Here is a 14,367-nt window from a genome sequence, read left to right as displayed (position 1 = left end):
TATCTTTACAGTTAAGGAAGTTAACTATGCCTAGTTTATTAATTATTAATAATTTATTATATATCAGAGTTATTTGTTTAAAACGGATATGTATTTTTTTTACTCCATTAACATGTGGCTCTATGCACAGTAATAAAAAAAAATTTCTTTAAGGTTTATTCCAGAATTATAATTTTGTTGTTTTCTTTTAATTAAAAATTTTTTTTTTTTATTCAAAACGTATAGGTAACTAAGAATTATCTGTATGTTCTACAATTCAGCAATCTTTCATACTACAGCAATGAACCAAGGCGTAGCTTAAGATAATAACAGACACCTTGAAAGGACTTATCGCCTATCGATATCAACTGATCTATTTTGGATATCAAAAACTTTATGCTTAAGCCGATATTTTAAATGAAAGTTGTACATTTAAAATTAATAAGGGGATAGAAATTGATGCGTCATACGGAACAAATTAATTTTAAAAATAGAAATAAAAGAAAAATCAGACATGAGCAGACATGAGCAGGCATGAACAGGTCTGATCAGGTCTAATTTCAGGCCTGATCAGGTCCAATTTCAGGCCTGATCATACATGAACAGGCCTGATCAGGTCCAATTTCAGGCCTGATCATACATGAACAGGCATGGTCAGGTCTGATCATTTTTTCCCGGGATGAACAGGCCTGAGGTATTTAACGCTTCAGATATGAACAGGCATGGACAGGTCTGATCAGGCATGGACAGGCCTGAGCGTATTTAACACTTCAGGCATGATCAGGCATGAACAGGCATGGGCGTATTTAAAACTTCAGACATGAACAGGCATGGACAGGTCTTATCAGGCATGGACAGGCCTGGTCAGGCCTGAGGTATTTAACACTTCAGACATGAACAGGCATGGACAGGTCTGATCAGGCATGATCATGTTTAATTTCAGGTCTGGTCATACATGAACAGGCCTGATCAGGTCTAATTTCAGGCCTGATCATACATGAACAGGCATGGTCAGGTCTGATCATTTTTTCCCGGGTAGTAATTACAAAATACCCACAGAAGTAAAAAATTATATACGATTATATATGATTTATAAATAATCATATATGATTTCCGCATAAGTATATATTATTATAAATAATTTTATAAAATCGTACATATTGTTTTTGTGATTTTTGTTCAATTCTATATAATCATATACAATTATATATAATTTGATGTATTCATATATAATTTAATATCTATTTTACATATTTTTATACCACATTATTGACTTCAAAGTTGTAACTCTAGTAATTTTGTTTTTCAAATTTATTTTTGTAGCTTACTATGTGATTGTTGAAATTTTATAATTTTAAGCGATGGAAAATATAAATTCGATGTTACTTTCCGCGGTTTCTTTGAGTTTTCATAACTTTTATTATTTAAATCCCTCGTGGTGTTTTGGCAATTGCTATTGTTGTTTATTTATATTGGGTGTATAGTAAAAATATCACAATATCCCAAGCTCTCATTAAAAACTATTGTCATTTTGGTAAATTTTATTCAAAAAGAAGTCAAAAATTAAAAATTTTTAACTTAAATTCAACAAAATATTACCGAAAAATTTTTGTGCGGCTTGGAATTCTTTGTGGAATCTCCAAATGTATTTCACTGCTTTCCTTATAACCTTAATTGCTTGATGTGTCTCACCAATTATAATGAAATCATGTTTTATCAATTGATTATTATTTTATCTAATTAATGCCCAATATACCAGTTTTCTATTTATAAAAATTTCACGATTAATATTTTTTCGTTTAATTTTAGATCATTGAAAGCCAAGTTTTTTTTACATTTATATGCTCATGTTTTTCAGACTTAATTGTGTCATCCAAAACCATTTTTGTCTATCTTTCAGTGCTGTTTTAAAAGATATTATATCCAATAATTTTGATCTATTCAAATCTGTAATGACGTATATAATCTTTAATTGATAATTTGAACTCGTTCCAAATTAACAACACAAATACATATTATGAATACAAAAACGAATAAAAAGTTAACCAATGTAAGCACTAGAGCAACTAGATTCGATAAAAAAAAATACAGATGTCACTCTATGATATGGTCAGGATGCTAATAAAAAAAAAAAATAAATAAAAATCAAAGAAGTCTGAAGTAGCAATGAGTCTGACAGTTTAAATTTAAAGTAAAAGAAAGTTTTCTGAAGTTTTAATTATGAAGTAAGTTTTCATTATGAAAACAACAAATTGAAATGAAATTGCTAATTGAAATTTCTGAACCAAAGAAAAATCATTTTAAATCATTAAATGAAATGATAGATAAATATAGATAGTTATAATTAGAATAAAATTAATATCTAAGCACTCATTGCCGTATCAAGAATTCTAATAATCAATCACATTACTTATATGTGAATTATTTCATAAAATATCAGAAACTAAAACTGTCAAACACATTTTCATAATCAAAACATCGTTTAAAATCATAATAGACTGACAAATCGTTGTTACTAGAAAAATTAAATACTATTTTACCATTTAAAAGCTAAAATTAATCAACACCTCACGCGACAACCGGCTTTATGATGCATAATACTATTTTCTATACCAACACTTTGAGTAATTTTATCTTAATTTGTTTTCTATTACAAAGATTAATTTTTTATTTTTCAGTTCTTATTTGTCGTAAGTGGATACTCTTTTAATCGAATAACATTTGTATCTTTTACATTTTGTTACTAACATTGAAACGACTGAGTCTTTATAACAATTCAATAAACATATTCGTTTTGTTGAAAAATAATAAAGTAACATAGAATTGGTTAAATAATATTTGATACATGGTCAGAAAAAATTTTATAATACAACATTTTTATTGTAACTCACACAATACTCAAATAATTATAATAAAGAGTTAGTTAACTAACATTTCATAGAATAAAGTATTATAAATACATATGTATTATCTTATACATATAACATTATCTGCATGTCAATATTTATAGTTTTTTATCGTTCTATCAAAACTGTTTAAGTAAAAATAATTCCAAACTATAAATCTTCTGAAAGATAATGAATCAGTTCAATTAAAAATTTTTTTTCAATAATAAAATCGGTACTGATAATATATTATATTATAATGTTACTCATCAAAGCATATATATTGTTTTATAATATTCACTTAACTGTTTTAAATAAAATGTACTTTCTTAGTATTTTGTAATTAAAAATAGAAATAATTATTAAAAAAATATTTTTAATTTAAAATAAACTTATAAAATAAAAGCGGATTCTTACTCATATGATCCTTAATGCAACGAACGCTTAGTTAAACAATTAGTGGGAATTGTTTTTGCTTCGTTAAAAAAATTAAATTTTATTTAAAATTTTTTTTCTCAACATAGTCACTTTGTGTTTAATTTTTCGATTTTCAACAACTTTTATACTTTTGTCATTATTCAACGTCTTAACATTTTTTTTCTTAAATTGACTATGAATCCAACTCTTAATCCAATCCCTGCGACGATTTTTTAAGCATGGGTATTTAGCTAGTAATTCATCAATTTTTTCGAATGATGGTAATGTCTGATTGATAAAATGATCCTTAAACTCAGTCATGATAGCTCGTTTCTCTTCGCTACTATAAGGTTTCTTCCTCGAAAAACCTATTAAAAAATAAAAGTGTAATCATTTAAATTTCTTAAGTGATAAAATAGTTATGTATGATAACGATAAAACTTTATCAAGCGTTGTTTTAAATGAAGTAACATAACTCACCGATACTGGAAACCATAGCTACGACCGGCTTATCTTTAGGAGTATTTTGTTCACAAAACTGTCCGTTATCAGTTAATACCGATGAATAATTTGCACTCGAAGTACAAGGTACAACATTATCAAAAATTACCTCCGTTCCACTGGGAATTTGTGTTGAGTTACTCGAGAAATTACTGTCATATATTTCGTTAGTTTCACTAGGAATATTGGACATATTATCATTACCAGTACTATGTGATAAGCTGTCATATTCTACGTATTCGGATTCATCATTTATGTTAATATCTTCTTCTTCATCATTTTTGTCATCCACAGTCCCGTGGACAGCATGAAGCAATTTAGTCACTTGGACTATTGTTTTGGACTTGATTGGCTTTCGGTAATAGTCTTTATGAATTTTCTCCGAGTGTCCCATGTGCTTGGTTAAATCTGACAGAGCATTGTCTGAGAGTTCAAATTCAACACATTTTGTTGCAACATGTTTCCTTAATTGGGTTCCACGGAGTAATTCCGGTTTCTCGGCACCACAAGCAACTGATAGATTACACATCACAGTACATAAATTTATAACCCGGATTCGACTAGTCCCTCCGTTCGGTAAACCAAACACAAAATCATTATCCGAAGGAACGTCAGCTAATGCTCGATATGAAATTAAAAGTCTTAACTCATCAATAATGTCGTTACTTGCGATTACTGCAACATCTTTGTTCAATTTTCCACGTATTTCAATTCTGTAATAATTTCGAGCAATTTTCTTTCCTTCATCATCAAGAGCATTATACTCTTCCTTATCTGCATGTTTATCAATGCTTTGTAAGCGATCGATGTCAGACACGGTAATATTCTGCACATCACCTACTCGGCGACGATTAAATACTAATAAGTAAGCTGCTACTAATTTTGAAGCGGCCAGCCACGACTGATAATCAAAGGTTTCTTTTAAATTTGTAAAATGAATTTTTTTACAGTTTTTATATAGATAATAAGTTTTTGAATATCTTCGCTCATAGGTAAGATGACAACTTTATGTCTTTTTAGTTGAGCTTGAGATTCATTGGCAACTTTATTTACTGCGATACTCATTTCTGAATTATACACTTTTAAAAAGTTAGCAACTTGTTTTTGAAGTTGGTCTTCCTCTCGTACAACATATTCGGTCTCTAGCATAACTGCTATTTGCCGAATGTATGTCACAACATTCAAAGCTACAGCTGGGACCTCACAAGTGTTTTTAAGATAGTTAATCCGGGCTATTTGTCCAATCGCATTTATAACGGTTTGGATGCATTTAGGATGAAATAAATCGGCTAATTGTGTAATAGTGGAATTTATCTGCTTAGCAGCAAATAATAATCTTCCAATTAATCTTAATCGGGCTCTTATCATGTTGTGCTGGTAATGTGCTGTATATTTAATACATAATTTATTTCCATATAGAATAATGAGCCAGTCGTAGCGAATTAAACGCACAATTTCATCTTCTTGTAACACTGGAAATACAACAAGCCTCAAAATATCATTTGCAGTAGAGAGCATTCGAGCTTCAATAGTCTTCCCCATTACGTAGTATACTCGCTGGCCTTTCAAATTCTTACTTTCACCTTGTTTTTTTCTACATTGGCTTATATGTTTGCGTGCATTCGCCTTAGTATATGTTCCTAAGCAATATGAACAAGTAGTATAGTCGGTAGCTTTTTTTGGAATTTTAGGACGACGACTCACTATTAATTCACCTTTATTGTAAAGTTCATTGCAATTGTGAGAAAACGCACCATTATTTCTGAAAACCGTCAAAATTTCTTTTCGTTCAGCTGAACCTAAAAAAAAATTTATTCATTAATTAAACGAGCAAATACTTATTGGAATAATTATATTTTATACTAGAATAACTACTTAAATATATTATCTGAAAGTATATCAAGACATATAAGTGACACTTCAATAAAAAAATATAGTCAATTAATTTTGAAAAATAATCTAAACTCGCAGCTACGATTTAAACTTATTCATAAGAAATATTACGTTAATCTTTTCTAATCATTATTGATAACTATTACTTAGAGATAAAAAGTTTTTTTTGCTGTTAAATACCGTTCTAAAAAAATTTGTAAAAAATATGATGCTTTAAAAGTCGACTCATTTATGATTTAAAAAAATTTTCACCTTTCGAAGTGTTATTAAGCTTTTTCACGTCTTCAATATTGCCATGAACATTTCTTATATGCCGTGGCAATTGACCAACGAGAATTTTGTGACAAAATGGACACGCATACTTTTTTCCATCGCGGAACATTGGATTGTTGAACAATTAACTCGGAATTATCAATAGATCCTTTCTGAGTATTTAAACTAATTTCTTTGGAGATAGCCAAATCCAGACCAGGATCATTATTTTCTTCTTCATTTTCGTGAGAAAGCTGATCCTGTAAAAGTTCAGAATGAGCGTTATCTGATTCAGCCGGTAAAGTTAAAGATTTTTCCAAGTTATCAACAGAATCTAGCCCGCTCAAACTTGCAACTGTCATGTCCGATAAATTCATCTCATTGATGTATGATGGATCATCGTTGTAAGTCTCATCGTGAGTTTGAGTTGAACCAGAATCATTCAATAAATCATTAGTTTCTCTCATTGTACGGTTACGCAAAATTACAGGTGATAATTGAGGTGAATCTTCAAGAATATTATCATCATCTCTTACTTCATCAACAGTTCTACCATCTAGTTGGTAAGACAAAATTGTATTTAATTGTTCAGAGATCTGTAAAAATTTTTCGATATTAAAAATTAACTTAATTTTTATTACTTAAATCAATTATTTTTCCAAAAAAAAAAAAAACAATATAAATATAGTATTCAGTTATCACTTGTGAAAATTAATTAATAAATATAAGAAATCTTATATAATGATTAATATACGATTATCTTGGAGTGATCACAATTATTGTACATTAATGTTGGACTCGTATGACACCATAATTATACAGGGTGTCTCTGAAGTGGCGGGAGTAATTGTTGGGGTCGATAGAGAAAAAAATACTGAATCGAAAGTTCCTGAGCCAAAAATTTTTTTGGGCCATAGAATTTGAGTTATGAATTAAAAACGATAGCCAATCAGAAGCGCGCTATTCGAGAAATGAAAATGAGCGGGGAAGTAGAGGAGACGCGAGAGTGAGATGCTGCAATAGCAGCTTACTCGCTCACACAATGCCGAGCATGAGAGGGGATTGTGACGCTATGAGCCGAGTACGTAAGTGTGAATGAGTGGATGTATGAGGTCGCAAGCGGACGGCTTAATGTATGAGTGTGTGTCCGTGTATCGCAGCATTATTGGAGGCGTTGTAACGCTGAATTAAAGCTAACCGGGTACTCTAAGACAGAGGAAAAATTTTAATTTTTATTTTTATTCGAAAAAATTTAATAAAAAAAAATAACAAGGCCCAAGATTTAACCAGACCCACAGAAACGGAGAGTAAATTTTTAATTCTCATTTATTTTGCTGGGGATTATTTTCAAATACAAAAAAAAAAAAGGCTAAGATTCAACTGGAATCCAAAAAGAGATGGATGAAAAAATTTTATTTTTTATTTTTAATCAGCAAAATTATTTTTCTTTAAAAAAGAGCCCAATCTCGACTGGAGCAAGAAAAAATGATTGAAAAATTTTATTATTAATTTTCAATCAACAAAATTATTATAAAAAAATAAATGGGCCCAAGTCTCAACCGGACCCAAACAAACGGATAAAAATTTTTATTACTTACTTAATTTGCTGGAAATTATCTTTAAAAACGAAAAAATGCCCAAGACTCGATCGGATCCAAAAAAATAACAGTACAAAAATTTTTTTCCTTATTTTCAATCAGCAAAATTGTTTCTTTTAAAAAAAGGCCCAATCTCGACTGGAGCAAAAAAATGATTAAAAAATTTTATTATTAATTTTCAATCAACAAAATTATTTAAAAAAAAAAATAGTCCGCAGACTCAACCGGACCCAAACAAACAGATAGATAGTTTTAATTACTTATTTATTTTGATGGGAATTATTTTAAAAAACGAAGAAAATCGCCCAAGACTCGACCGGACCCAAAAAAAAAAAAAAATAAATTGAAAAATTTTGTTTTCATTTTCAATCAGCCAAATTAATTTCTTTTCGAAACAAGGCCCAATCTCAAACAGACTAAGAGAAACTAATTAAAAAATTTTATTTTTATTATTAATCAAATATTATTTAAAAAAGAAAATAAGCCACAGACTTAACCGGACTTAAACAAACGGATAGAAAATTTTTATTACTTACTTAATTTGCTGGAAATTATCTTTAAAAACGAAAAAATGCCCAAGACTCCATCAGACCGAAAGGGAGATGAATAAAAAAATTTTACTATTCATTTTTAATCATCATAATTAACTTTTTTATAATAAAAGGCTCAATTTCGACCGGACCCAGAAAAAATGATCCAAAAATTTTATTTTTATTGTTGATCATCAAAACTAATTAAAAAAACAAATGAGGCCCTAGACTCAACTGGACCCAAACAAACGGATAAATAATTTTTATTACTTATTTATTTTGCAGGAAATTATTTTTGAAAACGATAAAAATGCCCTAGACTCGACCAGACCCGAAATAAAATAAATTGAAAATCTTTGTTTTTCTATTTTTAATCAGCAAAATTATTTTCCTTTGAAAAAGGGCCTGATCTCGACTGGAGCAAGAAAAATTATTGAAAAGTTTTATAATGAATTTTTAATCAACAAAATTTTTAAAAAAGAAAATAGGCCCCAGACTTAACTGGACCCAAACAAACGGAAAGAAAACTTTTATTCCTGTTTTTTTGTTGGGAATTATTTTTCGAAACAAAAAAATTGCCCAAGACTCGACCGGACCCGAAAAAGATAAATCGAAAAATTTTATTTCTAAATATTAATTAACTAAATTATTAAGAAAAAAAAAAATAGACCCAAGACGCAGCAGGACCCAAATAAACGGATAGAAATTTTTATTACTTGATCACCAAGATTAATTTTCCTTGAAAAGAAAGGCCCAATCTCAAACAGACTTCGAATAACTGATTGAAAAATTTTATTATCAATTATTAATTAACAACATTATTCTTAAAAAAATTAATAGGCCCCAGACTCAATCGGACCCAAACAAACGGATCGAAAACTTTTATTTCCCATTCATTTTGCTAGGAATTATTTTTAAAAACGAAAAAAATGCCCAAGACTCGACCAGAGCCAAGAATAGAAGAATGCAAAAAAATTTATTTTCTCTTTTCAATAACAAACAAAAATTTATTGAACAAAAATCAGCCTAATCTTGACAAGACGATAAAAAACTGATTGAAAAAATTTATTATCAATTATTAATTGACAAAATTATTTCAAAAAAGAAAATAGGCCCCAGACTCAACCGGACCAAAACGAACAGATAGAAAATTTTTATTACTTATTTCTTATGCTCGGAATAATTTTTGAAAACAGAAGGAATTGCCCAAGACTCAACCGGACCCAACCAAACGGATGGAAAACTTTCATTTCTCATTTATTTTGCTGGGAATTATTCTGTAAAATAATTTTTCAATTAATCGTCAGGTAAAATGTCAAAAAATAAATTAAAACAAACATTGAACTCAAGTCCCAATAATTTTGATATTTTAATTAAAATTATTTTTAATTAATTGACAGGTAAAATGTCAAATAAGGAATTGAAAAAAAATCGCTCTCGAGTCCTGATAATTTTGATATTTTTATTAAAATTATTTATCAGTTAATTAACAGGTAAAATGTCAACTAATAAATTAAAAAAAAATTGAACTCAAGTCCGAATAATTTTGATATTTTAATTGAAATTATTTATCAGTTAATTGACAGGTAAAATGTAAAAAAATATACTAAAAAAAAATCGCTCTCGAGTCCTGATAATTTTGATATTATTATTAAAATTATTAATCACTTAATCAACAAGCGAAATGTCAAATGATAAATTAAAAAAAAATTGAACTCAAGTCCGAATAATTTTGATATTTTTAATAGAATTATCTATCAGTGAATTAACAGGTAGAATGTCAAATTATAAATTAAGAAAAAATTGAACTCAAGTCCGAATAATTTTGATATTTTTATTAGAATTATCTATCAGTGAATTAACAGGTAGAGTGTCAAATTATAAATTAAGAAAAAAATTGAACTCAAGTCCGAATAATTTTGATATTTTTATTAGAATTATCTATCGGTGAATTAACAGGTAGAATGTCAAATTATAAATTAAGAAAAAAATTGAACTCAAGTCCATTGTTTGTCCGGTTGATTCTGGGCCCTATTTTTTTTTCAAAATAATTTTCTCGATTAATAATAAAAATAAAATTTTTCAATCAGTTTCTTCTAGTCCGGTTGAGATTGGGCCTTTTTTGTAGAAACATGATTTTGGTGATTGAAAATAAGGAAAAAATTCTTTTAATTATTTTTTTGGGTCCGATCGAGTCTTGGGAATTTTCTTCGTTTTTAAAAATAATTTCCACCAAATTAAGTAAGTAATAAAAATTTTTATCCGTTTGTTTGGGTCCGGTTGAGACTTGGGCCCATTTATTTTTTTATAATAATTTTGTTGATTGAAAATTAATAATAAAATTTTTCAATCATTTTTTCTTGCTCCAGTCGAGATTGGGCTCTTTTTTAAAGAAAAATAATTTTGCTGATTAAAAATAAAAATAAAATTTTTTCATCCATCTCTTTTTGGATTCCAGTTGAATCTTAGCCTTTTTTTTTTTTTTGTATTTGAAAATAATCCCCAGCAAAATAAATGAGAATTAAAAATTTACTCTCCGTTTCTGTGGGTCTGGTTAAATCTTGGGCCTTTTTATTTTTTTATTAAATTTTTCGAATAAAAATAAAAATTAAAATTTTTTCCTCTGTCTTAGAGTACCCGGTTAGCTTTAATTCAGCGTTACAACGCCTCCAATAATGCTGCGATACACGGACACACACTCATACATTAAGCCGTCCGCTTGCGACCTCATACATCCACTCATTCACACTTACGTACTCGGCTCATAGCGTCACAATCCCCTCTCATGCTCGGCTTTGTGTGAGCGAGTAAGCTGCTATTGCAGCATCTCACTCTCGCGTCTCCTCTACTTCCCCGCTCATTTTCATTTCTCGAATAGCGCGCTTCTGATTGGCTATCGTTTTTAATTCATAACTCAAATTCTATGGCCCAAAAAAATTTTTGGCTCAGGAACTTTCGATTCAGTATTTTTTTCTCTATCGACCCCAACAATTACTCCCGCCACTTCAGAGACACCCTGTAGAAAGAAAAATGTACCTTATACTCCGAAGAATACTTCAGCATATCTTGTTCTGAGTCGTACAAGGTTTGAATATCAACCATATCAATAGGTAAGAGGGCAATATCTATTAAATTATCTTCGTTTGATATATCGGACGTCATTTTAGCTGTATTCTTTTTTTCTTTATTGAAATCTTGGTTGATTTGTCTTACACAAATATCCTGAAAGCAAAATGCATAAAAAAATTTTTTTAAAGTAGAAATTGGATTCAGTCAAGATCAAGTGTAATGAATTCAAAATGTATACTCTATTCCCTAAATGTTCTCCAAGCAGTTCAGTCAATACCTGACTATTGTCTTTTTCTCCAATAACAGATAACTGATTCATTAATTTGCTCTGCGCACTTTCTATATTCTTATCAAATTTTATCTAAAATTTACAAACATAAATTAGCAAGAAAACTTCTGATTGTAAAATTAGCTAATTCAGACCATAAGTTGTATTTTAACATACTTTATTATTATTTGATATTTCTTCCATCGTACATATCTTACGTTTAATTTGTTGCTCACCATTCCATTGGTAAATAGCATCTCTACATAATTTTTTCTGAAACCAAAAACATATAGCATTCAATATTTGTAGCAATAGGATGCAGTAAATTGTATATATTATAATTATAAAATTTTTACCTCAGTGTCGAATGTTTTACCAGGCAGTTTGGTAAACAAATCATCTTGTCCTTTGATTTCCTCATTGCAGTACTGATCCAACGATTTACAAGATATATCTTCTATATCTTGATTCAAATCAATCTGGAAGTTATGATAAAAACTTACAATTTATAATTTTTGATTAGGCTCGAATATCAATTAATATGCATTTAAAAATTTTCTTATTTACTTGATCATTATCAATTGTTTCCGACAAGTTAATTTGCTCAATGACGATTTGATCTTTATCATTATTATCATAATGCATACTTTGATATGACTTTTCTTTAGAATGCTCAGTTGCTTTGCTGATGTGACAATCATATGTAGTTTCACCTTGATCAATAATTAAACCATCAAACTTTTTCTGGAAAAAAATATTATTTACATTGTTATTAATCATCACAAATGAACGCGAACTTCTAGGCCCTAATCATCATAAATGGTATATGAACCAAGAAATAAACTTATAACGTATATAAATCTAGTTAAATGTTAAAAAATGAATATTAGCTATAAAATTATTTTGAAAATTATATACACAGCATTTTCAATATTAGAAAAGTCTTAAATTAGATATCGATTAAGTTGTTTACTTTGATTATAGATGTTGTATCAGGTGGATCAGTGGTAATGTTATCTTTATTGTTTTGTTGCCCATTGCACGCTGTTAAAGATATATCCTCACTATTTTGATACTAATTCAGACGATAAGAAATATAAATGAGACTTCCAATTGGATTTGTGAATAATTTAGATCTGATTATTATTTTGATATACCTGTACCTTATCTAGAAGCTCTAGTGTGTTAATTTTTCGACATATGACGTAGTCATGATCATGATTTATTCTGAAATCATGATTGTTGAAATGTTGAAATTGTTGAAATGTTGAATCATTGCTTCGTTTGTTAAGTTCAAAGTTAAAAACATCATCAAAAGTTTTCTAAAAATTAAAAAAATGTATAAATGAGGATCTATTTATTTTTATTGTTCATTTTGCTGAGATTTATTAGCTTAAAGTCTGAAATATAGTTTGACTAAAGACTTAAAGCATTACAAGAATGCTGATCTGGTCGTTGAAGAAGTAACGTAAGAGAATTTTGTCACCGCATGAAAAAGAAAATAAATTCATATGAATAAACTATAAAAATTGTACCTTAGTTTCCATAAGATCGGGTTAATTATTTGACAACTTATCATGGCTGAAATTAAATATTTGTTCGCACATTCCATCAGTAACCTTATTATTATTTTTATGCCATTCAACCTGAAAATTAAAAACAAAAATTATTTATCATTAAGATGTGTAATTATTTATAGATTTAAAATATACTTGTTAATTTTATAACATACCTGATGCTCTGTCAGGCTGTTAGAGGCGAGGTCATCTCTCATCAGAGTTTTTTTATCATTATCTTGTTCAGATTCATAGAATTTTGATTTTTTTAATCCTTTGTTAGACAGTAGATAGTGATCTAGATTTCTCTTTAGGGTAGGAAATTTAATCCGAGTCAGTTTTACGTACGGTAATCTGCTATTCAATCTACTAGTGATATTATCAAAATCACATTGATGATCTATAACAAAAATAATTGTAATGAATTAGCAACAGAAATTTCATATAAAACTTTTTAATTTCCAACTGAGACTGTCAACTACAGTCAATTAAAAATATCATGTACTGTAATTAATTAATTAAGCATTAAATAAATCAAATCATTTTATGCTAATAAAATATTTATTGAATAATTTTTGAAAATAATTACCTTCACTGATAGGATGTAAGACTTCGCTTTCTTCATGTGTTAATTTTCCTTGATCAACATGTTGATCAGGACATTCATCAATTTGTAATTTGATTATTTTATTAAAATCACCTTTCAAGTCAAAATTGTGTAGGTCAATTTTTTTAGTGGGGAATTTTATCCGAACTAATTTAACTTGAGGTAAACCTTTGTTCAGTCGATTCTTCACATCGATAAGAGAATCATAATGACCTGAAAAAAAATATTATTTTTTAAAACAAAATTGGTTCAATTAGATATATATCTAATTAAAACCGGTTAAATGGTTTATTTGAATTGTTTTATATTATTATAGTAGAATTGTTCATAATCTGATAGAGTAAATACTTACTGTTAATCGCAAGTAACAAACATTTTTTCGAAAGTTTTTCATTGTTTTTTTTTCACAAAGTATTTGTTTAAATGTACATTTAGTATTAGTTTAGGCATTTTGACGATAGAATAATTTTATTAATAACATAATAAAATTTAAGCAATAATGGACTCACAATGATAGCAGAGAAAATGGCTTGTGCTTAGAACAAAAGACTATTAATAAAGGCTGTTTCACAAGTCTCGGACTTAACCACAAGTCCGTTGAATAAGTAGGAAATTTTTTTATCACTATTCAAAATTTTTGAATTTAATCACAAGAAAGTCAACTGGGTTCATTTTTATTGATAACAAGGTCGAAAAAATGTCATTTTTATCAATTATATCATTATTTTTATAATTATCATTATTTTATTTTTTATATATTATTAATTGTTACAATTACATTATTACATGCGAAATAAATTAATTTATGAAAC

General features: G+C 28.5%; 1 protein-coding gene across 1 annotated transcript; it reads right to left on the bottom strand.

The window, feature by feature from the left end:
* Nucleotides 1-2,992: 2,992 nt before the first annotated feature.
* On the bottom strand, nt 2,993-13,768 carry LOC141533538 (uncharacterized; the record flags this gene model as incomplete). Its single annotated transcript, XM_074252461.1, has 15 exons — nt 2,993-3,649; nt 3,762-4,683; nt 4,731-5,422; nt 5,498-5,581; nt 5,928-6,036; nt 6,071-6,483; nt 11,407-11,485; nt 11,570-11,665; nt 11,749-11,871; nt 11,960-12,136; nt 12,366-12,467; nt 12,556-12,714; nt 13,012-13,038; nt 13,125-13,348; nt 13,538-13,768. Coding segments are annotated over 15 exons (3,734 nt in total), but the record flags the coding sequence as incomplete, so codon positions are not given.
* Between the last annotated feature and the right edge of the window lie 599 nt (nt 13,769-14,367).

This window comes from Cotesia typhae, unplaced genomic scaffold (genome assembly GCF_013202065.1).
Source record: "Cotesia typhae breed Kobodo isofemale line unplaced genomic scaffold, CoteBio_Ctyphae contig_93, whole genome shotgun sequence".
NCBI lineage: Eukaryota > Metazoa > Arthropoda > Insecta > Hymenoptera > Braconidae > Cotesia > Cotesia typhae.
This window is presented reverse-complemented; position numbering and strand designations above follow the sequence as displayed.